The sequence below is a fragment of the Scaptodrosophila lebanonensis genome, unplaced genomic scaffold (assembly GCF_003285725.1).
Source record: "Scaptodrosophila lebanonensis strain 11010-0011.00,11010-0021.00 unplaced genomic scaffold, SlebRS2 tig00000001-arrow-pilon, whole genome shotgun sequence".
Lineage (NCBI taxonomy): Eukaryota > Metazoa > Arthropoda > Insecta > Diptera > Drosophilidae > Scaptodrosophila > Scaptodrosophila lebanonensis.
Window position 1 is genome coordinate 29,223,566 of NW_022060529.1, and position 22,822 is coordinate 29,246,387.

The 22,822-nt window shown below is 39.1% G+C and overlaps 4 protein-coding genes across 6 annotated transcripts; 3 read left to right on the forward strand and 1 right to left on the reverse strand.

The window, feature by feature from the left end:
• Nucleotides 1-2,766: 2,766 nt before the first annotated feature.
• Nucleotides 2,767-4,431, reverse strand: LOC115628641 (ubiquitin carboxyl-terminal hydrolase calypso). Its single transcript, XM_030524813.1, has one exon. It carries the CDS (start codon nt 4,387-4,389, stop codon nt 3,013-3,015), a length of 1,377 nt encoding a protein of 458 aa, XP_030380673.1. The 5' UTR covers nt 4,390-4,431; the 3' UTR covers nt 2,767-3,012.
• Nucleotides 4,432-4,957: 526 nt separating this feature from the next.
• On the forward strand, nt 4,958-5,657 carry LOC115630852. Of its 2 annotated transcripts, none has more exons than XM_030527488.1 (2): nt 4,958-5,168; nt 5,276-5,657. In XM_030527488.1, the coding sequence occupies exons 1-2, from the start codon at nt 5,025-5,027 to the stop codon at nt 5,378-5,380; spliced, it is 249 nt and encodes an 82-aa protein (XP_030383348.1). In that variant the 5' UTR covers nt 4,958-5,024; the 3' UTR covers nt 5,381-5,657. The 2 variants fall into 2 exon arrangements, with proteins under 2 accessions (XP_030383348.1, XP_030383349.1); XM_030527489.1 differs by having other exon boundaries at nt 4,976-5,138; nt 5,276-5,505.
• Nucleotides 5,658-6,207: 550 nt separating this feature from the next.
• On the forward strand, nt 6,208-8,176 carry LOC115630836 (lipoyltransferase 1, mitochondrial). Its single transcript, XM_030527486.1, has 4 exons — nt 6,208-6,387; nt 6,459-7,094; nt 7,260-7,721; nt 7,777-8,176. The coding sequence occupies exons 2-4, from the start codon at nt 6,498-6,500 to the stop codon at nt 7,945-7,947; spliced, it is 1,230 nt and encodes a 409-aa protein (XP_030383346.1). The 5' UTR covers nt 6,208-6,387; nt 6,459-6,497; the 3' UTR covers nt 7,948-8,176.
• Nucleotides 8,177-13,296: 5,120 nt separating this feature from the next.
• LOC115631876 (tyrosine-protein kinase Shark) lies at nt 13,297-17,898 on the forward strand. 2 transcript variants are annotated; one of them, XM_030528728.1, is made up of 5 exons: nt 13,297-13,372; nt 13,434-13,510; nt 13,740-14,156; nt 14,215-15,991; nt 16,053-17,898. In XM_030528728.1, the coding sequence occupies exons 1-5, from the start codon at nt 13,297-13,299 to the stop codon at nt 16,544-16,546; spliced, it is 2,841 nt and encodes a 946-aa protein (XP_030384588.1). In that variant the 3' UTR covers nt 16,547-17,898. The 2 variants fall into 2 exon arrangements, with proteins under 2 accessions (XP_030384588.1, XP_030384595.1); XM_030528735.1 differs by lacking the exons at nt 13,297-13,372; nt 13,434-13,510; nt 13,740-14,156 and having other exon boundaries at nt 14,595-14,651; nt 14,707-15,991.
• The last annotated feature ends 4,924 nt before the right edge of the window (nt 17,899-22,822 follow it).

Consider the following 22,822-nt stretch of genomic DNA (forward strand, 5'->3'; position numbering starts at 1 on the left):
CTATAAGACCTAGGGACACAAAATTATAGTCTCAGATCCCTATATGTATACGCAGAAAAAGCGTATTTTGGAATTGCCCTCCCCCCTCAATCCATAACTCCCGTATTTCTTGGAATTTCGAACTCAAACTTGGCGCATACCTCCAGTTAGTGAATATAAGTCCAAATGTTTCATAATGATAGGCTGATTTAACAGGAAGTTATAGCCATATATGTAAATAAGACAAAGTAGTGCCCGCAGCTGTTGTTGTTGTTACTGCTTTGCTCAGGCACACAAAGCATACACAAAGACACATGTATACGCGCATAATTATTCTACACATACATACTTGTATGTATAGAGTATTTCAAAGTCGGACAACCCGACTTTAGCTTCCCTACTTGTTTTATACTCTGCACACGAAATGTACAAGAGTATATTAGGTTTGCGGGAGGTGAAAAATGTAACAGGCAGAAGGAGGCGTAGCAGACCCCACAAAGTATATATATTCATGATCAGCACGACAAGACGAGTCCTTCTAGCCACGTCTGTCTATCCGCTTGTCCATATGAACACCTGGATCCCTAAGAGCTGCCCAAGCGCTGCCTGCAGCTGTTGTTGATGCTGGTGCTTTGGTAAACACATAAACATACATACACTCATATAGACGCAATTGCTATGTAAATGTGCAATTATACACCCTTTACGTAAGATCGAATACCAAACAAGATAGAACGCTACAGTCGAGCAAGCCCGACAGTAAAATAGCCTGTACTCTCCACAAAAAAAGAAAAATTAAAAAAAAAAAATTTAAAAAAAAATTAAATTATTAAAAAAAATTAATGAATTAATTAATTAAATTAAATTAGAATATATGTTTATGTTTAGTTTTAACAGCATACATTTACATCACGTACCTATGCGTGTTTATATGCGTGTATGTATGCAGCACAAAGTTGAACCAAAGCAGCAACAACAACAACAGCTGCGGGCAGCGCTGCCGACAGAGGCAGCGCATGAGCAGCGATTTTACTTATGGCTATAACTTTCTTCAGAATTGACCTATCATGATGAAATTTGGCACACGGACACATTAGTACTAACTGGATGTACCTACCAAAATTGATTTCAAAATTCCGAGAATTACGGAAGTTATAAGAAAAAACACGAATTGCGGGGGAGTGGGGGGGTGCATCGAAAAAAAACTCAAACTCGTACTTTCTCGGTCTTAGGAGAATATGGAAACCAAGTTTGGTTATTCTAGCTCTTATACTTTCTGAGATCCTTGCGTTCATACGGACAGACGGACGGACGGACAAGGCTATATCGACTCGGCTTCTCATCCTGATCAAGAATATATATACTTTGTGGGGTCTGCCACGCCTCCTTCTGTGTGTTACATACATGCGCACAAAACTAGTATAGCCTTTCACCCTTTGGGTACAGGCTATAAAAAGGTAAAATCGATCAATTTTTTTTTTTTAATTCTCTTATTTTTTTAATTTCTATAATTATTGTAAACATATGTACAGAGTATTTCAAAGTCGGGACACCCGACTTAGCTTTTTTACTTTTTAAAATATGAAGATAATCTTCTTTTTTTCATAATCCCATCAATTTTTACCAATAGGCCGACATCCCACCTAGTTAAGCAGCTCCAAACCAAGAGACTACCTCCTCCATACTCCATTGTTTCTTTGAATTGGTGTTTTTGTAGCTTATCATTAGGTCGTTGCCAGTAGAACTCCTTACCATCAGACTGAAATCAGTTTATTTAGATCTCATCTGACCAACTAACCTTTTTCCAATCATCCACGCTACAATTTTTGTGCTCCTTGCTAAATTTTTATACCCTGTACCCAAAGGGTACAAGGGTATATTAGTTTTGTGCGAGTGCACATGGAACACACAGAAGGAGGCGTGGCAGACCCCACAAAGTATATGTATATATTCTTGATCAGGATGACAAGGCGAGTCGATATAGCCATGTATGTCTGTCCGTCCGTCTGTATGAACGCAAGGATCTCAGAAAGTATAAGAGCTAGAACAACCAAACTTGGTATTCAGATTCTCCTAAGACCGAGAAAATATGAGTTTAAGTTTTTTTCGATGCACCCCCATTTTATAATTTCCGCAATTCTTGGAATTTTGAAATCAATTATGGTAGTTACATCCCGTTAGTGCTTATGTGTCCATGTGCCAAGTTTCATCATGATAGGTCAATTCTGAAGAAAGTTATAGCCATACATAAAATCGCTGCCCATGTGCTGCCTGTAGCTCTGCCCGCAGCTGTTGTTGTAGCTGCTTTGGTTCAACTTTGTGCTGCATACATACACGCATATAAACACGCATAGACACGATGATATAAATGTATGCTGTTCAAACTGTACATAAACATGTCTTCGGTGTATGTATTAAATAAATGTTCTTTATTAATTAATTCAATTTTTTTAATAATTAAATTTGTTTAAATTTTCCTTTTTTGTGGAGAGTACAGGCTATTTTACTGTCGGGCTTGCTTGACTGTAGCGTTCTCTCATGTTTATGTCAAGGTTAGAGAGCGTGCTTATCGGTTGCCGGGGAGGTATGTACATACATACATAGTATATAAGCTTGTGGTGCTTTTGCGGTATGGATGAAGTGATCCATCAGTGTACAGAAGTTCAGTAAAATAGTGCATTAAACATAAGTCGCTGTTGTTTCAATTTTGATTTAATTTAATTTAATCACAATCCAATCTTAAACAGCACTCAATAAATATGTACATATTTATGTCATTAAATCATCTTTCACATATTTCATAATTTATTTTTTATTCATACACATACATACATACATAATTTATTATTTTACACTCGTGTAGGAAAATCGTACTAGAGCTCAGATATGTAAATACATACATATTCTGGAACAATTTTCGAAAAGAAACGATAGAGAACTTTTTCTGAATACGTGCTTACGGATAGTAGTTTGTTAAATATAGGGTTAGACAAAACTGTTCGTGAACAAATTTCTCAAAACAAGTAAGAACGCTTACTTTCGCTTTTTGCATTTATTGCGTCCCTTGCGCCGGCGACCTGGTGTTTTGCCTGACGATTTACCATTTTTAGGTGTTTGTTGCTTAGTTGCAAGAGCAGCGTTTGAGCTAACATTTGTAGTAGTTGTGGTTTGCTTGGTTACTCGATTGGCCATACTTTGACCACTGATCTTTTTCGAGGGGAGCAAATGTTGACTGACCAGATCCCCGAGCCTGCCCTGATGAGCCAGCATGGAGAGAAAAGTACAGATAAATTTGTCATAGTTGTGAGTACGACGGCTGGCATCAACCTTGAACATATGTCGCTTATCGTTCTCATCGGCCAAATGTTGCTCATTAATTGCGATTTCCGTGTCTAAATTTTTGAGTAGCGATTGCAGATCTCGCGCTGTAAATGCACTGGGTTCCAGAAGCGTTGTAGGTGTATCCGGTCGTTGTTGATCGCTGTTGTTGCCAGATTCACTCTGCTCGTCCGCTTTAAGCAGTTTCTGCAGAGTGCTAGAAACAATAGCCTGATTCGTTCGCAACATTTTAAGTTTGTGTGTTATAGCAATACGTCGATCAGGGACCACCGCCATCAAGTTAAAGCGAATGTCCTGTTCACCGGTGGCAATTCCCAGGCGTTCAGCCATAACTCGCCGAAACTTGTCTGTCCAGTCCTCATGTTGCTCCCACCCGCCATGATCCATGGGATACGGTTTCAAGCCATCCAACTCAAATAAATGGCCATTGATTGGAACAAAACTGACAAAGTGGAAAGCTTCGCCAGTAAAGCGGCAGCTAGTTGTAAGTGCACCAGTTCGTTCCAGACGGCGACGTGCTTGCGGCATTGCATGCGAATTGTGGGCACAAGCCAACTCAGGCGTATTTCCTATAGCCAGACCTTTGTTTTCTGGGCTCATACCTTTCGTGTGCACTTTTAGTCTGCTTAGTGTGCCACCCAGATGCAGGTTATTTTCGTTACAGTTAAGAAGAACCGACAGTAACGCATGCGTGGCACAGCTGTTTGGCACTACTTGTTGAGCGAAGAATATACTAGATATGGCCTCCTCATCTTTGACGAATATTTCTGCCGTAGTCTCAACAATTTTACGTCTAGCACGGCGTTCTTCGATCCAGCGAAAGAGAAAAATAAAGCCATAGGGACTTTCTATAGGTTTTTGTAAATCATAAACTTCTTCTACTTGCACGTCGCGTACTCCAAAATCTTCCAGCAGAAGTGTAAACAAACCTGGGTCTGATTCCAGCTCCAGCCACCCATCTGCCAATTGCGTGGGCAATGTTACTGTTAAGCCTGTGCTACCGCCGGCCACATTGCTGTTTAACCCTGCGCTGCTGCAGGTGTTTGTCCCGCCGCTGCCAGGAATACTCATTTTATAGAATTTCCTAAAATAAATGTTAGAGTTCCAAATGTCTACTTATTTAGATACAAACTACGCTCGGTGAGAGCATCAGAAATATTGATGGGATTATCGATAGCTTCTAATTTTTCATTACTATCGATTGTGGTAGCCCATGATATTTGAATCGTAGAAGGGAACGTTAAGAGGACGCTATTTCTACCAATTATTTAAATGTGCAATGGTTACCAGAATATTGCAACAATCGTCGCAACTAGTATGGATCTCTGTTTTCATATACTGGAAGGTGTGTGTGCATATTAATTTATATGGTATATTTCTAAAAAACTCCTTCCAGAAAGCTTTTGAGGTTGTCTCGACTTTGAAGACAATTGAAAGGCGCTGTTTATGTGTAGCTGCTCCATCCCGCGAAGCAAGAGGATTTTTGTCAGATGTCAAAATTTAACACTTTTATCATGCTTTAGGTTTGACTGCTTTGACAATAACAAAATAATTAGTCATGAAAATACAAACCTATCGATATACGATAAATGGGCAAGTTTCCGATTTATTCTACCAGCCCCGCACAAAGGAGTTTTCAATCAGCTGGTATTGACGTAATTTTCATTTTAGTAAGTCAGCTAGTAAAATTTGTACATAAATTGATAATGGTGCGGATAACCTTGGCAACAATGCTTGCTAAACGCGTGCCACTCATACAATTTCGCAAAGGTGGGGCTGGCATAGTTGCATCTAACAGCCAGTCTGCAAGCCCAAGTCAGGCAAGTGAAAAGGCCGCAGAAGGCAAAAAGGTTAACTTTTTCCCACCTCAATAGTCGTAGAAGTAGCAGATCGTCTTTTTTGCTCTTTTCAATTGTCAGTGTTGTACGATCCTTATTAAACCTAGTCTATGTTGCAGGCTAACGGGTCAGCTATAGAGGACTGGGAACTGCCTGCACGCTTTGCACGCAAGCCAATCGATCCAGTTGAAGCAGAGTACATTAACAATGGAGGCCCCAAATAAAAATTGAATTTAAATCACGGTGGATCTGCCGATGTGTTCCTCTATAATTTTTGTAATTGTTAACAATCAAATATACATACAGGCATATACATATGTATATACATATATGTTTAGTGCTAAGTTCATATTTAAATTTTATTTCATACAACCAAATCTTTCCTTTTTATAATATTAGTATAGATTTCGTTGTAAATTTGAAGTAAACATACATTATAATTGCATTCAAATCAGAACGGGTTGCATTCGATGCGCCACAATAAAATTCAGTGAACACCAATGGTAAGAAGAAGAGAAGGCGATAGGCAGAACTTTTAGTACCTATTGTGAACGAAAGCTGTTCGGACGTTGTTTTGGCGATATTGCGATTTGTTTTAGTTAGACCACGGTCCCCGCCCCCTTTCCATCGTGAACAAAGAGTGGAAAATTTTTATTTTCAAGTCATCAGAAACGGTTTTATTTTCCTTTTGTGCCTTGTATGCGTATAAGGTAGTACGCCGCACATAGCGTTGGATTAAGTTTACTAGTTGCGACCGTATAGTTTTTTTTATTTTTGGATGGGGTTTAATCCTAGTATGCAAGATAAGTGGAGCTGTACCAGAAAGACCAATAAAGACTGCTTGGGTTTGACTTGGAAGTGGCTTCACCAGACTGCTGCGCTACACGAATACCTAATTTCTCATCTCTCGGCGGACACAGCAGCAGCCTCAGGCAACATCAATACGCGGAACCTTTAAAGTCTAGAACTCTTACACGACTTAAATTAAGGTGAGAAAAATCTAAATAGATTTTAAGTAAAATATAACAAAGGTATAATTCTGTGTATAGCATATACAATAGATACAAAGTTTCAACATAACCACAATCAAACAAAAAATCATCCGCAACTTCCAAAGTATCACGCATACCCGTTGACCTTGTCCAGCCTACAAAGACTCAAATATAGTGCAGTAGAGATTTGGTTGAGAGTGCTCCAAGCAACTAACCCCAACTGATTTAAATAAGGCACAGTAAGTTCTGTCGAAAATAATTGTGCAACAGTATTAGCATTTCTTATACATATTTTAAATTTTGCGTTCAGCTAAAAGTCAGAGCAGCCGTTGTCAGTGTAAGTGTAAGCATGAACATGCTCTTACGGCGCAATTCCAGTCAGCTGCGCCTATTGGCAGCAGCAGCTGCGCGTTCAGTTTCAGCACAGGTGCAACTTGTTCGCTCGTCATCTACTGATAATGATTCGTCAGCAATAACACCGATAACTCCGTCAACGCATGCCATCGGTAAAACAAATATAACCCGGAAGCCAAGCCATGTGGCCGATGTCGACATCAAGAAGTCGGTCTTTATTTCGCAGTCGCATGACATTTTTACAAATCTTGCGCTAGAGGATTGGCTGTACAAGAACTTTGACTTTAGCCGCCACCACGTCCTCCTGTTATGGGCAAATGATCCGTGCGTGGTCATTGGGCGCCATCAAAACCCTTTTACTGAAGCGAATGTGTCGCAGCTGTTGGAACGAGGAGTTACGCTCGCACGCCGTAATAGTGGTGGTGGTGCCGTCTATCACGATCGGGGCAATCTCAACTGCACCTTTTTTACACCTAGGGAGCGCTACGATCGCAAGTATAATCTAAACATTGTGACGCGCGCACTCTTCCGCGAGTGGGCCATCAAAGCTGAGATAAACGAGCGCGACGACATTGTAATAATGAACAAAAAAGTGAGTGCCATGTTTGTATTGTATTGACTAGACAGCTGCCATTTTATTTCGATGTCTCCGTCTTATCAGCTACTGACCTGTTATCGACCTTAAAAATATATGTACATATAAAATATTAATAGAAATTGTTTGTCCTAATTGATTCGATCTTATGCATCTACACAGATATCGGGCACGGCTGCCAAACTGGGTCGCCCGAATTCTTATCACCATTGTACTATCTTGGCCAGTGCCAATAAGCTGCATCTAGGCGAGTCTCTGCTCAAAGAGGAGGCCAACTACATTAGCCGCGCCACTTCCTCTGTCCGCTCACCCATCCGTAATTTGTGTGACATCAATCGTAACGTAAACGTATCGCAGCTTCTCTCAGCCGTGGGATACGAGTACTTGCGCACAGCAGCCACTTCTCTAGAGGATGGTGGCAGTGCGCAGACGATGAACCAGCGCGGTTTTCAACTGATCAATCCTACGGAGAAATGGTTCCCTGGTATTGAGAAGCTTCGAGCTAGCTATAGCTGTTGGGAGTGGGTCATCGGCAAGACGCCCAAGTTCAGTGTGGAGAAGGATCTTGAATTAAAGGGCGACGAGCACGGCATTAAAATCAAATTGAACGTCGATGTAGAAAACGTAAATTTGTAAATACAGTTGTTAGTTGTTTTTCATCAATTCAATTACATTACAGGGCCTTATGACCGACATAGCTATTAAGTTACCGCAGAACGAGCAGAGAATACCTGTTGTGACGCCATTGCTGGGCAAACCTTATACCGAGCAGAATCTGAGGGCCATCATTGGTGCGTTGCAGTTGGTTTCCAAAACGAATGTACAACAAGCTATGAACGGTTCTATTTGAGTATTGCTTTGCTACAAAGGAATGTTAAAAATGTTTAGTTATTAACTATTTTGTTTTTTACATGCATATATACTAGCACTCAAAAAGAAAGCATGTACTAAAATATTTGATTTAATAATTCTATCTATTCTTTATATCTTCAACTGTTTAAAAATCATTGCGTTTAAGTGCAAAGTTTCTATTAAAAATATTCTATACGTAGCATCTTATCATATTGCGACTAAAACCGTGAAAATGCGTTTTATGTTTATGGGTATACATATGTGTCAATTAAGTTACAGTGCAAACTACACTCTTTCATTGGATATATTGCATTTAGTATTCTTTTTGTATCGGTCAGTACGACGATCCGAATCCATATATTATATAGGAAAACTATTCTCTCGACAGATATCCCGCTAAATTTTAGGCACATCGGATTTTTTTCCTTTGCAAGTACACCTTCTGTCAAGTGCAAGTTAAGATATTTCTGAATTGTTACTCACACAATAAAGCTGGTAGGGGCGATAATTTCAATTTCAGAATGTGCTCTTCTGATGTTACATAATAAACGATTTCATGTATACCAAAGTACGCAACGAAAAGGTGCAAATTAATGGATAGATGGTTTTATTTCAACACAGAGTTTTATTTTTAAGCTAGTTTGCACAATTCGCACATTACAACAAAAAAGATAGATAATTATCTATTAATTATGTGTGCAAAGTTTGGTTTAGATAGTATTAGCGAAAATCAAATCAGGGAAAATCAATAAAATAAAATAAACTTGTATAGACTAGGGACTAGAAGCGTCTGCATACCAGGATTGGTGGGTTCAGCCACTTCTCGTCATGCTGATTCAGAATATATACTAATATACTATGTACATACATATATTTTATGGGGTCGGAGATGCTTCCTTCTGCCTGTTACATACTTTGCATAAGCCTTATATACCCTTTTTACCCTACGGGTACAGGGTATAAAAACGACGGTCAATGGCAGATTCAATTAAGATAATCAATTAAAAACGTATGTTTAAAATTATAAACAAATGAACCAAAGAATTAAAAAAAACGAAAGCTTTGTAAACAGCTGTGTGATTGGCTGACACTACTGGATCAGAAGTACCTCTTACCCAATCTTATAGTCTTCAAAGTAAAGGTGAGAAATTGTGGGAAATGTGTGATTCGGCTTAAACAGACTTGGTTTAAATAGAAGGACAGAAAGTGACCCTTAAGAAGAGTTCACATTAGGAGATAGGGAATATCTGATTATTATATTGACTATTGTATGATGGGCGGAGCTTGGCACCGACTTGTAACGGATATGGCAATATACCGAGATATATGTACATACATGTGTACTTATACTCTCTGATGACCTGCCAATTTCAGTAGCGGTGTGCCGAACCATTCATTTGCTGCCGAAGTTCTGCTGGATAGAAATACTTAGGCCCAAATACGTGTCATGTCTACAAAGAAATGTAGAAGTGTGAATAAGCCAGTTACCAATAACCAGTTATATATGTAAATATATCATAGCATAAGCAATTAAAGATGCAGTGGCTGTGCAAAAGCCGCGAAAAACAAGCCGTGACCATGGTCATAGAATATGCAGTGCTGCAATGAAAAACAAGTAAAAAAGCTAAAATCGGGTGTCCCGACTTTGAAATTCTCTGTACATATGTTTAGAATAATTATAGAAAATAAAAAAATAAGAAAATTAAAAAAAAAAATTTGGTTCTATTTTACCTCTCTCGGTATTCGTACTCACGTAAAGGGTGTATAATTGCACATTTACATACATAGCAATTGCGTCTATGTGAGTGTATGTATGTTTATGTGTGTCTGTGTAAGCATGTTTGCAGTCAAGCAAAGCATCAACAACATCTGTTGGCAGCGCTTGAGCAGCAAATATATTTATGGCTATAACTTCTTTTTAAGTCGGTCTATCATAGTGAAACTGGCATACGGACACATAATCACTAACTGGGGGTATTTGCAAAATTTGAGTTCGAAATTCCAAGAACTACGGGAGTTACGATTTGTGGGGGAGAGGGGCGGGAGGAAAATTCCAAAATACACATTTTCTGCGTATTCACATAAGGCATCTTGGGCTAATTTGGTGTCCTTAGGTCTTATAGTCTCTGAGATATAGGCGAATATACGAATGGAAAATCGTGAAAATTCCCATAGGGGGGAAGTAGGGGGCCAATCAAAAAATAAAACAAACTTGCACAGCGTACACACATAACGCATCTTTGTGCAAAGTTTGGTGTCTCTACCTCTTATAGTCTCCGAGATCCAGGTGTTCATACGGACTGACAGACACACAGGGCTAGATCGACTCGATATATATATATACTTTGTGGGGTCTGCCATGCCTCCTTCTGCCTGTTACATTTTTCAAGTACAGAGAAACGTAATACTAACCGAGTGGTGAATATTATTACACCATAAAAGACAATAAATTCTTGTTGGACTCTAGTCAAAGGCTAAACGGTGGTGTGAAGAATATTATGTATGTGCTATTAAAGCCACGGGGTCAGATCTGGCTTCCCACTTTTCCACATTGCTCCTTGCAACTTCCACTCATTGCAAATCAAAATATTTTTCGTTGACATATGTACATATCTATAGTAGAAAACAAGAAAGCAATGCTAAAGTCGAGCGAGCACAACTCTTAAATACCCTGTAATTAAATTATTTAATTTCATTAAATACAATTTTTTCAATACCTATATATGATAGTGGAGACATGTTCATGTACAGTTTCAACAGCATAGAGCAGCACAAAGTTGAACCAAAGCAGCAACAACAACAACAGCTGCGGGCAGCGCTACAAGCAGAGCAAGGGCAGCGATTTTATTTGTGGCTATAACTTTCTTCATAATTGACCTATCATGATGACACTTATCATACGGACAAATAACCACAAACTGGACGTAACTACTAAAACTGATTTCAAAATTACAAGATGTTCGGAAGTTGGGGTGTATCAGAAAAAAAACACAAACTCGATCTGCCTAGGGATTAGGGGCACCTGAATGCCAAGTTTGGTTATGCTAGCTATTGTACTTACTGAGATCGTTGCGCTCATACAAACAGACGAACGGACAGACGGACATGGCTAAATCGACTCGGCTTGTCACCATGATCAAGAATATATGTATATACTTTGTGCCACGCCTCCTTCTGTGTGTTACATATGTACATATGTATGTATGTATGTATGTACATTCGCACAAAACTAGTATAGCCTTTCACCCTTTGGGTACAGGCTATAATTATATACAGATGTATTCGCAAATAGCGGTATTTGCCAAATTTGAGTTAAAAATTCCAAGAATTACGGAAAAAGAAGTATTTGCAACCGCGAGGGGGAGGGAGGGAAATTCCAAAATACACAATTTCTGCGTAATCATATAAGGCATCTTGGAATAATTGGGTTGTGCGGTAAATGAAAATAAAACAAGCTCCGATAGCGTACACACATAAGGCGTCTTTGTGCTAAATTTCGTGTCTCTATCTCTTATAGTCTCTGAGATCCAGGTGTCGTGGAGACAGGGCTAGATCGACTCGCCTTGTCATGCTGACCAAAAATATATGTACATATGTATGTATATACTTTGTGGGGTCTGCCACTCCTCCCTCTGCATGTTACATTTCCCCCCTTCCACAAACCTAATACACTCTTGTACATTTCATGTACAGAGTAAAAAAACGCAACAGGGTATTTATTTTTATACTCTGTACATGAAATGTACAAGAGTATATTAGGTTTGCGGGAGCTGAAAAATGTAACAGGCAGAAGGAGGCGTGGCAGACCCCACAAAGTATGTATATATATTATTGATCAGCGTGACAAGACGAGTCGATCTAGCCCTGTCTGTCCGTATAAACACATGGATCTCAGAGACTATAAGAGATAGAGACACCAAATTTTGCACGAAGATGCGTTATGTGTGTATTCTATACGAGTTTGTTTTATTTTTTTGATTTTTTCCCCCACTTCCCCCCTATGGGGGTTTTCCCGATTTTCCATTCGTATAATCGCCTATATCTCGGAGACTATAAGACCTAGGCACACCAAATTTTAGTCCAAGATGCCTTGTGTGAATACGCAGAAAATGTATATTTTGGAATTTCCCTCCCTCCCCCCTCTACCACGCAAATCGTAACTCCCGTAATTCTTAGAATTTCGAACTAAAATTTCGGAAATACCCGCAGTTGGTTGATATGTGTCCGTATGCCAAGTTTCACTATGATAGACCGATTTACCAAGAAGTCATAGCCATAAATATATTTGCTGCTGCAGCGCTGCTCAAGCGCTGCCCGCGGCTGTTGATGTTGCTGTTTGGTTGACTGCGAAAATGCTTACACAGACACGAATTGATGCGCATAGGCATACATACACTCACACAGACGCAATTGCTATGTAAATGTGCAATTATACACCCTTTACGTGAGTTCGAATACCGAGAGAGGTAAAATCGATCCAATTTTTTTTATTTATTTTTTTTTTATTTTCTATAATTATTGTAAACATATGTACAGAGTATTTCAAAGTCGGGACACCCGACTTTAGCTTTTTTACTTGTTTTGTATTAAGTTACCACGATACCCTTGGGTATTGTGGAATTATTTGGCCGCCCACTTATTGGTAAAGTGGAAATTGCCACGCGGGTTATTTCGTATTGTTTGCTTGTCTTTAAAGTTTAACATTGATTTCTTTTATAAAGTTGACCAGTGAATTGTACTCAGCTGTGGCCGCTTGCTTGAAAAAAGTGTGCACATTGTTGTATTTTGCTAGTGATGTGTCATGTGTTGAGTTGCAATTTGAACACCGTTCGGAGAACATCTTTTAGCAATCCTTTGCTAATAGTTCACCCGTACTTCAAGCACTCGAGTAGATGTTCTCCGAACGGTGGTCAAATTGGAATGCAGGGTATTTCTTATTTTGATAATTCCGCGGTGTTACAAACAGGTGATTTACATATTGACAATATGGTAGCATCGATTAATACCAAAAAAAATCTTATGTGCTTCGTGTTTTGATTATTGTCAATTTAACTGTGAAAACTTATAACCGAAATATTTTTTCGCACTATTGGTTTTCTGGGATGAATATAGCAAAATATAATAATTTGCATAAAAACTACAATACATAGTTTAGCTTTCATAATAAATAAGATCATTTATATCAAAAGGTCTGGCAGCACTGCAAAATACTAATAACAAATTCTGCATTTTTCTCCAGCATGATCCATTTTCTTATTGTCGTTTTCGCGATACAATCACCTCTGGCTGGAGTTACTAATTTTTATTTTGGGTTTCAAAAATATTGATTACATTTTTAAATGGTAGCATGAGTCGCGATGATCACTTAAATTGGTTTCACGGCAGTTTGACACGCGATGCCGCGGATGATCTGTTAAAGCAAGGTAAGCACACAAATCAAGAAACAGCTATGTATATCTGTAAATCAACTTTATTTGAACAAAGGTTATGAAGATGGAACATTTCTGGTGCGCGAAAGTAGCACAGCAGCTGGAGACTTTGTACTGAGTCTACTTTACCAGGTAATTTGATGCTAAGCCACATTAAATACAAGTGGATATGATGATAATTTGTACATGTGTTGTACTCTGACACCATACATACATATGTATGTATATTCATACATATACATACTCTACATACATACATACATACATATATACAAATCTGTTTGTATGCATATAAATATACATATAAACATATGTACATATATGCATGTACATGTGTGTGTACATGTTTTTGACTTTTTAGGGCGAGGTTTGCCATTATCAAATAAGACGTCATGGTGAGGACGCCTTTTTTTCCATTGACGACAAAGTGCAAACCAAGATTCTGCACGGCCTAGACACATTAGTCGAGTACTACCAAGAGGCAGCCAATGGACTTGTTACTCATCTGACGGTTCCGCTGATCCGAGATGCACCGCCACATAACACACGCAGTCATGGCGTCACCAATCTATTGCACCGCGCAACAGGTAAAAACGACTCTAAAGTCGTTTTCGAGCTCCTTAAATGTGGCTATCGAAATTTTGACGCTAAAAATCAAGATGGTCAAACGGCTCTACATTTGGCGGCGCTGCATTGTGACGAGGAAATATTAAAGCTTTTGCTGGACGCACGCGTTCAAGTAAACAGCATGGACTCGTTTGGCTACCAACCTCTACATGTAGGTGACAAGGCACTAGGATTGTTTTCATGTGCTAACTACAATTTTTCTTCTCCAGTATGCATGTCGTCATAAATCAGCCACATTTATACGAACACTCATAGCAGCTCAAGCCAACGTGCAGGGACGGAACATTGAAAACGGACATGTCCCGTTACACGAGGCTGCCAAGTATGGTAATCTGGAGGCGGTACAGGAACTACTAGAGGCACACGCCCCACTTTTGCCACGCACCAATTCTGGAGAATTCCCTTTTGATCTTGCCAAGGAGTCTGGTCAGACGCAAGTAGAGGGGTTCCTGCTAAACTACAAGCTGCCACTGGCAAATACAAATAAGGAACAATGGTATCACGGCACATTAACGCGCGATGAGGCTACATCTATTCTCAAGAAACACGCCAGCGATCAACAGGCTTCACAGCTGGCGGCATCACATACTTCAGATACTTCGGGATGCTTTCTAGTGCGATACTCGGAGTCTCCCGCTGGAGCTGGGTATGTACTGACATTGCTGTGCGAAGGGATGACGAAAAACTTTCGCATCTCGCAGGCTGAACTTTTTCAATATATTAAAGCCCGGCCAGACTTGGGCCGCAGCAGCTTACAGTCAAAGTTTCTCTACATTGACGATGGACCATATTGGCCAAGTCTGGAGCATTTGGTGGAGCACTTCATGCGCTTCTCATATGGTCTACCGGTCCGTCTCAGGTATCCGGTGCCACCACAACCCAAGCCAGAGTTACCGTCCTTTGCGACGATACCACGTAGCATTCCGAAGCGTACTTTACCTGCAGCAATAGATTGCCACGTGTCCACCATAGGCATAACCAAGAAAAAGGAGAGCAGCTCCATGTTCAACACACTCCGATTAACTAGCCCTAAAAAAGCCCTTTTCGACATGAACAGTCTGCGCAAATGTAAGACAAAGCCTAAGCGTAACAAATCGGAGTCAGAGGTTTCAGTCGGGAAGGCGCATCACAATACTGAGGAGTTTCATGCTACTGCGCCAATGCTACAGAATTTACGTTTCTTCACCGAGTTTAGCAGCGTTCAAACTGATTCTGGTGGGAATGCGAATCCGCCACTTGGTGCTGCGGCTATCGAATTCTACAATGTGCCAAAAAATAATTCGGCCGTCGAGCCACCATTGCCAAGCACACTGAACATATCAACCAAGACTGAAGCCGAAAATGAGTATTTCACCAAGAGCGATTTGCTTATTACACGAGACCGTGATCTTAATAGCAATGGCTACTTGCCCACCACTGACGTGCGCTTTGTTGTGGATTCTGGGGAGGGCAGTCAAATTATTAAAGAAATTGGCTATGACAGAAAACAGACAGCACGTTTAGATTCGTTCATTTCATCCTGTTCGACGGAGAGCGAAATGGCCAGCTATTTGCATAGGCAGTGTAATGGATCCTTTACTTCGGAAAACTCTTCAACTGATACGAACAAAGAAAGATTCTTTATACAAGCAGAGAATATCGAGCGAGAAGGTGTTATTGGCGAAGGTGAATTCGGCTCTGTGTACAAAGGGTGGCTGTTGACACGGAACAGCACTACAGGTGTTGATGTGCGTGTAGAAGTAGCCATTAAGACGCTACGTGACGAGCATAGCAACAAAAAGGAGTTTCTGCGTGAAGCGTCGGCCATGATTCGCCTGCAGCACCAGTGCATTGTACAGCTGATTGGAATTGCCAAGGACCCCGAAAATCTTATGATGGTACAGGAACTTGCTTCGTTGGGTTCTATGCTGCATTTCATTATAAACAACAGTGAGCAGATCCGAGACTGCTCCGAATTCAAGCTGTGGGCATCTCAAATTGCGGAGGGTAAGCATTACCAAACATAGTTGTTATTCTGAAAATTATAAAGTCAAACTGTTTGTTGCAGGAATGAACTATCTGGTATCTCAGCACTTCGTACATCGAGATCTGGCCGCTCGCAACATTTTGCTCGCTTCACGGCGCCAAGCCAAAATAAGTGACTTCGGCATGTCGCGCTCCCTGAGCACGGGTAGCGATCAGTATACCTTCACTCAGGGCGGCAAATGGCCCCTTCGGTGGTACGCACCCGAGAGTTTTAATAATGGCATCTTCTCTCATGCCAGCGACGTTTGGTCTTTTGGCATTACACTTTGGGAAATGTGGGCCTTAGGAAAGCCGCCATATGGCGAAATCAGCAACGTGGATGTAATAAAGCTTGTGGATAGTGGACAGCGTTTACCGAAACCAGATTTATGTCCAGTTAACATCTACGCAATCATGAACAGCTGTTGGAACTATAGTCCGAAAAACCGACCCACATTTGCTTATCTCAAAGAGTTCTTTGCGCGCACTTTGGACTATCAAAATTTGCTAGAGATGGCTGAAACTGTGCGCATTTAAAAAGACTTTCGGTCGCCATTTTTATGTTAAAATACCCTTCAACAAAGTACCGAAACTATTTTTTAACGTGGAGAATTTGATACATCATTAGAACTGAACTGTCAAACCTACGAACGAATATCGCTTATCTATTTATCTTGTTTTCGTAAATGTCTAAGTTTTTGTTTGTTAAAAATAGAATAGATATTTTCAAAAGGTATTTAAACCATGCACCCCAAGGGTGAATGGGTGTATTAGAAAGTTTAAACGCCAAACGCGTTATATGTATGATGAGCATGGCGAGATGAATCGATATACATAGATAGGTCAGTTTGTCCGTCCGTATAAACATTGAAACTTAAAAACAAAAAAAACAAAAAATTGGATATCAACCTGGTATGTAAACTAATTTATATGCAAGCTTATTAAAAACTATTTATAGCCTCACTATATGATGTAGCCGCCATACGAAGGATCAGTGCAACAATCAATGGTAGGACCAAAAATATTTTGGTTGTTTACGATATCGTAACTAAAATTGGTTCTTATGGGGTTTCTACAGTGCCTCGTATAGTAGACATAGGATGATCGGCGCAGTAACCAAGCTTGGTACCAAAAACATTGTTTTTAATTGGAAGATGAATCAAAATGAATTAACTATATTATTATATAGCTGCTATAGAAATGATTTTACAAGAAAGTTTATTATATCCTGTATCCAAAGGGTGAAAGGCTATACTAGTTTTGTGCGGATGTATGTAACAGGCAAAAGGAGGCGTGGCAGACCCCACAAAGAATATATATTCTTGATCAGGGTGACAAGCCGAGTGGATATAGCCATGTCCGCCTGTATGAGCGCAAGGATCTCAGAAAGTACAAGAGCCCTAGGCAGGTCGAGTTTGTTTTTTTATTCTAATACAACCCCCTCCCCAGCAATTCGTGTTCTTATACCCCGTACCCGTAGGGTAAAAAGGGTATATTAGGTTTGTGCAAAGTCATGCTGATTCAGAATATATATACTTTATGGGGTCGGAGATGCTTCCTTTTGCATGTTACATACTTTGCACAAACCTAATATACCCATTTTACCCTACGGGTACAGGGTATAAAAATATTAAATCGAGATGCTTCAGAAAGTATAAGCAGTCGGGTTCAACTTTTCATTTTTCTAAATAGTCCATAGCCAAATCAAATTTTCTTATTCTTAATTTCAATGTTATAAAAATTACCTTGCCCGATGCAAGTTACAATTCGCTAAGGACCCTAAACAGTTCTATAGTTTCGTTAACTCAAAACGAACAAGTAAAAAGCTAAAGTCGGGTGTCCCGACATTGAAATACTCTGTACATATGTTTACAATAATTATCGAAAATAAAAATAAGAAAATTAAAAAAAAAATTGGATCGATTTTGCCTCTCTCGGTATTTGAACCCACGTAAAGAGTGTATAATTGCACATATACAAAGCAATTGCGTCTGTGTGAGTGTATGAATGCCTATGAGCATCTATTCGTGTCTGTGTAAACATGTTTGCTGTCAACCAAAGCATCAGCATCAACAACAGCAGCGGGCAGCGATGGAGCAGCAAATATATTTATGGCTATAACTTCTTGTAAATCGGTCTATCATAGTGAAACTTGGCATACGGACACATAATGAATAACTGGGGGTATTTCCCAAATTTTAGTTCATTCGGGAGTTACGATTTTAGGGGGAGAAGGAGGGAAATTCCAAAATACACATTTTCTGCGTATTCACATAAGGCATCTTGGACTAAAATTTGGTGTCCCTAGGTCTTATAGTCTCCGCGATATAGGCGATTATATGAATTGAAAATCGGGGAAACCCCCATAGGGAGGAAGTGGGGGGTGGGGGGATATCCAAAAAATAAAACAAACTCGTGTAGCGTACACACATAAGGCATCTTTGTGCAAAATTTGGTGTCTCTATCTCTGAGATCCAGGTGTTCATACGGACGGACAGACAGACAGACAGGGCTAGATCGTCTCGTCTTGTCATGCTGATCAAGAATGTATATACTATGTGGGGTCTGCCACGCCTCCTTCTGCCTGTTACATTTTTCAGATCGCGCAAACCTAATATACTCCTGTACATTTCCTGCACAGAGCACTATGGTCCAGAAGTCGTTTTTTCTGGCATAGAGTCGAAATTTCGATGTGAACATATCATATTTTTGATTTCAAATTATTTAACAAAATATCTCAGACACATACAAAATTAAAAAAAAAAATTAAAAGCTTCACTGAAGCTTTTTGTGAGCTTTTAAAGTTAACAATCGATCAGCTACTTATGAAAAAGAATTATTAATTAATTTAATTACTTTTTTGTGGGGTGGTACAAGGTATTTAAGAGTTGAGCCTGCTCCACTTTAGCATTCCTTTCTTGTTTTTCATCTCAAAATAACACCTTTTGCTCGTTTTTGGCCCTTTTTCGGAAAAATTGTATTTATTGCCGCAAAACTCGTGTTTTGGCACGCAGAAATTGTTGGCATTCGGGGCAGTAACAGATCCTCAGAAGACGCATTTGAGCAGTATATATTGCAGAAAATTTAAGCTAAAATCGTAAATGAATATAATATTAAGTTGATATTAAAAAGCACATGCCAAGTTGTAATCGAACTCTAGAGAAATTTTATAAAAACACTCGAATTGGCATGCTTCTAACATGGCTGTTGAAATTGATGGTAATTTTGAGTCTTGATTGAAAACGGTGCTGTCGAGCAAGCCCGACAGTGAAATACCCTATACCCAGACAAACTCCTGGCATTGAGTTGCGCCCAAAGCAGAAGCAAAAAAAAAGGCGAGCGTAGTTGATGCTGCAGCTTGTGGGCGTAGTACTGGATTGAAATTGTTTCGCTAATAACTCTTCTTAGAATTAACCGATTTGGATAAAGTAAAGTAAATAATTGTATATTGATTACGTGCCAAGTTTTGTTTATATTGCTTTTAAAATGTGGACAGTATTGACTAAATTCTATAGCGTTGGGAGAGAGGGGAGGGGGGGAGGACTTGAATATGTACATGTTTATAAAATTATATTAGTATTACTATTATAATTAAAAATGAAACAAATACATAGTTTAAAACACTGAAAATGCTCACAGGCTCATAGTCGTATGGGAGGTAGGAGTGGGCGTGGTCCAATCCACCCACATTTTTTCCATTAATTTCTAATAACATAAATTCTATATGTGCCATTTTTGAAGACGATACCTTCTTTTTTGGACTTTATGCCTTACCCTTATTGCTGCAGTTTGTTGGCGTAGTATCGAAGTGAAATTGTTTCGCTAATAACTTTTTTTTAGAACCAACCGATTTAGATGAAATTTTAAGCAAAAGTAGATAATTATATAGAAATGATGTGTACAAAGATTGGTTAGGGTAGCTTTTGAAATGTGGACGCTATTGGCGAAATTCTGTAGCGGGGGAAAATTCCAAAAAAAAAATAAACTCGTCCTTTCTCGGACCTAGGAGAATCTGGATACCAACTTTGGTTATTCTAGCTTTTATAGTTTCTGAGATCCTTGCGTTCATCCAGACGGACAGACGGACATGTCTAGATCGATTTCTCTCGTCATGCTGATTCAGAATATATGTATATACTTTATGGGGTCGGAGACGCTCTTCTTCTTCCTCTTTTTGCTGCTGCTTTGGGCGCATATAACTCAGTGACGGAAGTTTACCTGGGTACAGGGTATTACACTGTCGGGCTTGCTCGACTGTAGCGTTCTCTCTTGTTAATTTATTTATTTATGACCTCCCCTCTACCTTGTCACACTCTCATATACTTATATATGCTGATGATGTGAAACTTGCACCTCAATTGTTCTAAATGCAAGTTCATGACCTTTTATCGAGCTTCGCCCCTTTTAGTCACATATACGATTGACAATGTGTCATTGCAGCGTATATCGACTGTTGAAGACCTTGAGGTTCTTTTTGATTCCAAATTGAACTTCAATCTTCACATCTCTAGCATTGTTGGATATTTCTCTTTTACTCTTTCTCTTTATGGTTAATTAGACGTTAAGTAGAATTACTTTTTTTTCTGTAATTACTATTTTTTTAGCCTGTTAGATATATAATGTCTCTGACCACATATGGCTGTGATTCGGGGCATAGCTGGCCAAATGGCAAATAAACGTGTCGGAAGCATAGACGTTATTGTACAGCTTTGTGTTAGGCTTTCTTATCTTTTAAGTTTAGTTTAAATTGTTATATTAAGTTATACCATCATTTTATTTTTTATTTTAATATATATAAAATGTTAAAATATATTTTAATTATTATAATCGACAGAACTATTGTTGTACTAAATAAAATAAAGAAAGAGGATATTGAGCTTGATTGTGAATGGAAAGAAAAAATGCGGAATCGATTGATACAATAAATATATTTTTTATTGGCTTCACAATTATCGACCCATTTGTAACATCCATCGTGATTTAAAATAAAATGTGTACATGAGTAACGGAGCAAGTTATTACATTCCAAAATACGGCTATTTAGTACTGGGCTTGTACATACATATGTATTTTTCCCTGAGCCAAGTGTGCAGCAGAGTGCAGAGTGGAGTGATGGGGCGGGTAGTGTCAGCTGAACATTTATTTGACATCATTTGCGTTGAAGGATAAGTATATTTATAGCCTGTACCCAAAGGGTAAAAGGCTATAGTAGTTTTGTGCGAATATATGTAACACACAGAAGGAGGCGTGGCAGACCTCATAAAGTATATATATTCTTGATCAGGATGACAAGACTAGTCGATATAGCCATGTCCGTCTGTCCGTCCTTCCGTCCGTCTGTATGAACGCAACGATCTCAGCAACTACAATAGCTAGGATTACCAAACTTGACATTCAGGTTCCCCTAAGCCCTAGGCAGATCGAGTTTGTGTTTTTTTTTTCTGATACACCCCCCACTCCCCCGCAATTCGTGTTTTTTTCCATAACTCCCGTAATTATTGGAATTTCAAAATCTCAAATTTGGTAGTCACATCCAGTTAGTGATTATGTGTCCGTATGCCAAGTTTCATCATGATAGGTCAATTCTGAAGAAAGTTATAGCCATAAATAAAATCGCTGCCCATGCGCTGCTTGCAGCTCTGCTCGGAGCTGTTGTTGTTGTTGCTACTTTGGTTCAACTTTTTGCTGCATACATACATGCATAGACCCGATGATGTATGCTGTTGAAACTGTACATAAGCATGTCTTCTATGTATATATTAAAAATTTTTATTTAATTTAGTTAATTAATTCCATTTTTTTTAAAGAATTTTTTTTTTAAATAATTTTTATTTTAAATAATTTTTATTTTATTTTTCTTTTTTTGTGGGGAGTATAGGCTATTTTACTGTCGGGCTTGCTCGACTGTAGCGTTCTATCTTGTGTTATACTCTGCACATGAAATGTACAAGAGTATATTAGGTTTGCGGGAGCTGAAAAATGTAACAGGCAGAAGGAGGCGTGGCAGACCCCACAAAGTATATACACATATTCTTGATCAGCACACCTGGATCTCAGAGACTATAAGAGCTAGAGACACCAATCAACCTATGGACGATTTTCCGATTTTCCGTTCGTATAATCACCTATATATGTAACTCCCGTAACTCTTGTAATTTTTAACTCAAATTTGGCAAATACCTCCAGTTAGTGATTGAGTCCGTGCCGATTTAACAGGAAGTTATAGCCATATATGTATGTAATCTCAGGCCAAGCAGTGCTTGTAGCAGTTGTTGTTGCTGCTGTGCACTGCACTTCTGCTTGGCACTGCACTTCTGCTTTGCTCTGCATACATGAGGAGACACAGAAACACATACTATTATTATTTACCAGGGACTGCAAATAGTGATTATTTTGTTATTTTTAAACGAAACAATCATTCACTTATAGTAACTTTGAAAAAGCGGGGTCTGTACAGATATCATTTTTTAAGGACTATCTATCCATTTTCAACATGATTTATATTTCATAATTTTTACTCATTCACTAAAAATGTAATAATTATTTTTCAGTGTTACTTTAAAAACAAGTAAGTCGGGTGTAACGACTTCGAAATATTCGTCTCTATTCGTGTCTGTGTAAGCATGTTTGCAGTCAACCAAAGCATCAGCATCAACAGCTGCGGGCAGCGGTTGGGCAGCGCTTGAGCAGCAAATATATTTATGGCTATAACTTCTTGTTAAATCGGTCTATCATAGTGAAACTTGGCATACGGACACATAATGGGGGTATTTCCCAAATTTGAGTTCGAAATCCCAAGAATTACGGGAGTTA

Coding starts and splice junctions, on each gene's coding strand:
- LOC115628641 (XM_030524813.1), bottom strand. CDS start 4,389: ATGAGTATTCCTGGCAGCGGCGGGACAAACACCTGCAGCAGCGCAGGG.
- LOC115630852 (XM_030527488.1), top strand. CDS start 5,025: ATGGTGCGGATAACCTTGGCAACAATGCTTGCTAAACGCGTGCCACTC. Junction 5,169..5,275: donor AGGCCGCAGAAGGCAAAAAG/GTTAACTTTTTC, acceptor TCTATGTTGCAG/GCTAACGGGTCAGCTATAGA.
- LOC115630836 (XM_030527486.1), top strand. CDS start 6,498: ATGAACATGCTCTTACGGCGCAATTCCAGTCAGCTGCGCCTATTGGCA. Junction 7,095..7,259: donor TTGTAATAATGAACAAAAAA/GTGAGTGCCATG, acceptor GCATCTACACAG/ATATCGGGCACGGCTGCCAA. Junction 7,722..7,776: donor TGAACGTCGATGTAGAAAAC/GTAAATTTGTAA, acceptor ATTACATTACAG/GGCCTTATGACCGACATAGC.
- LOC115631876 (XM_030528728.1), top strand. CDS start 13,297: ATGAGTCGCGATGATCACTTAAATTGGTTTCACGGCAGTTTGACACGC. Junction 13,511..13,739: donor TACTGAGTCTACTTTACCAG/GTAATTTGATGC, acceptor TTGACTTTTTAG/GGCGAGGTTTGCCATTATCA. Junction 15,992..16,052: donor GGCATCTCAAATTGCGGAGG/GTAAGCATTACC, acceptor TGTTTGTTGCAG/GAATGAACTATCTGGTATCT.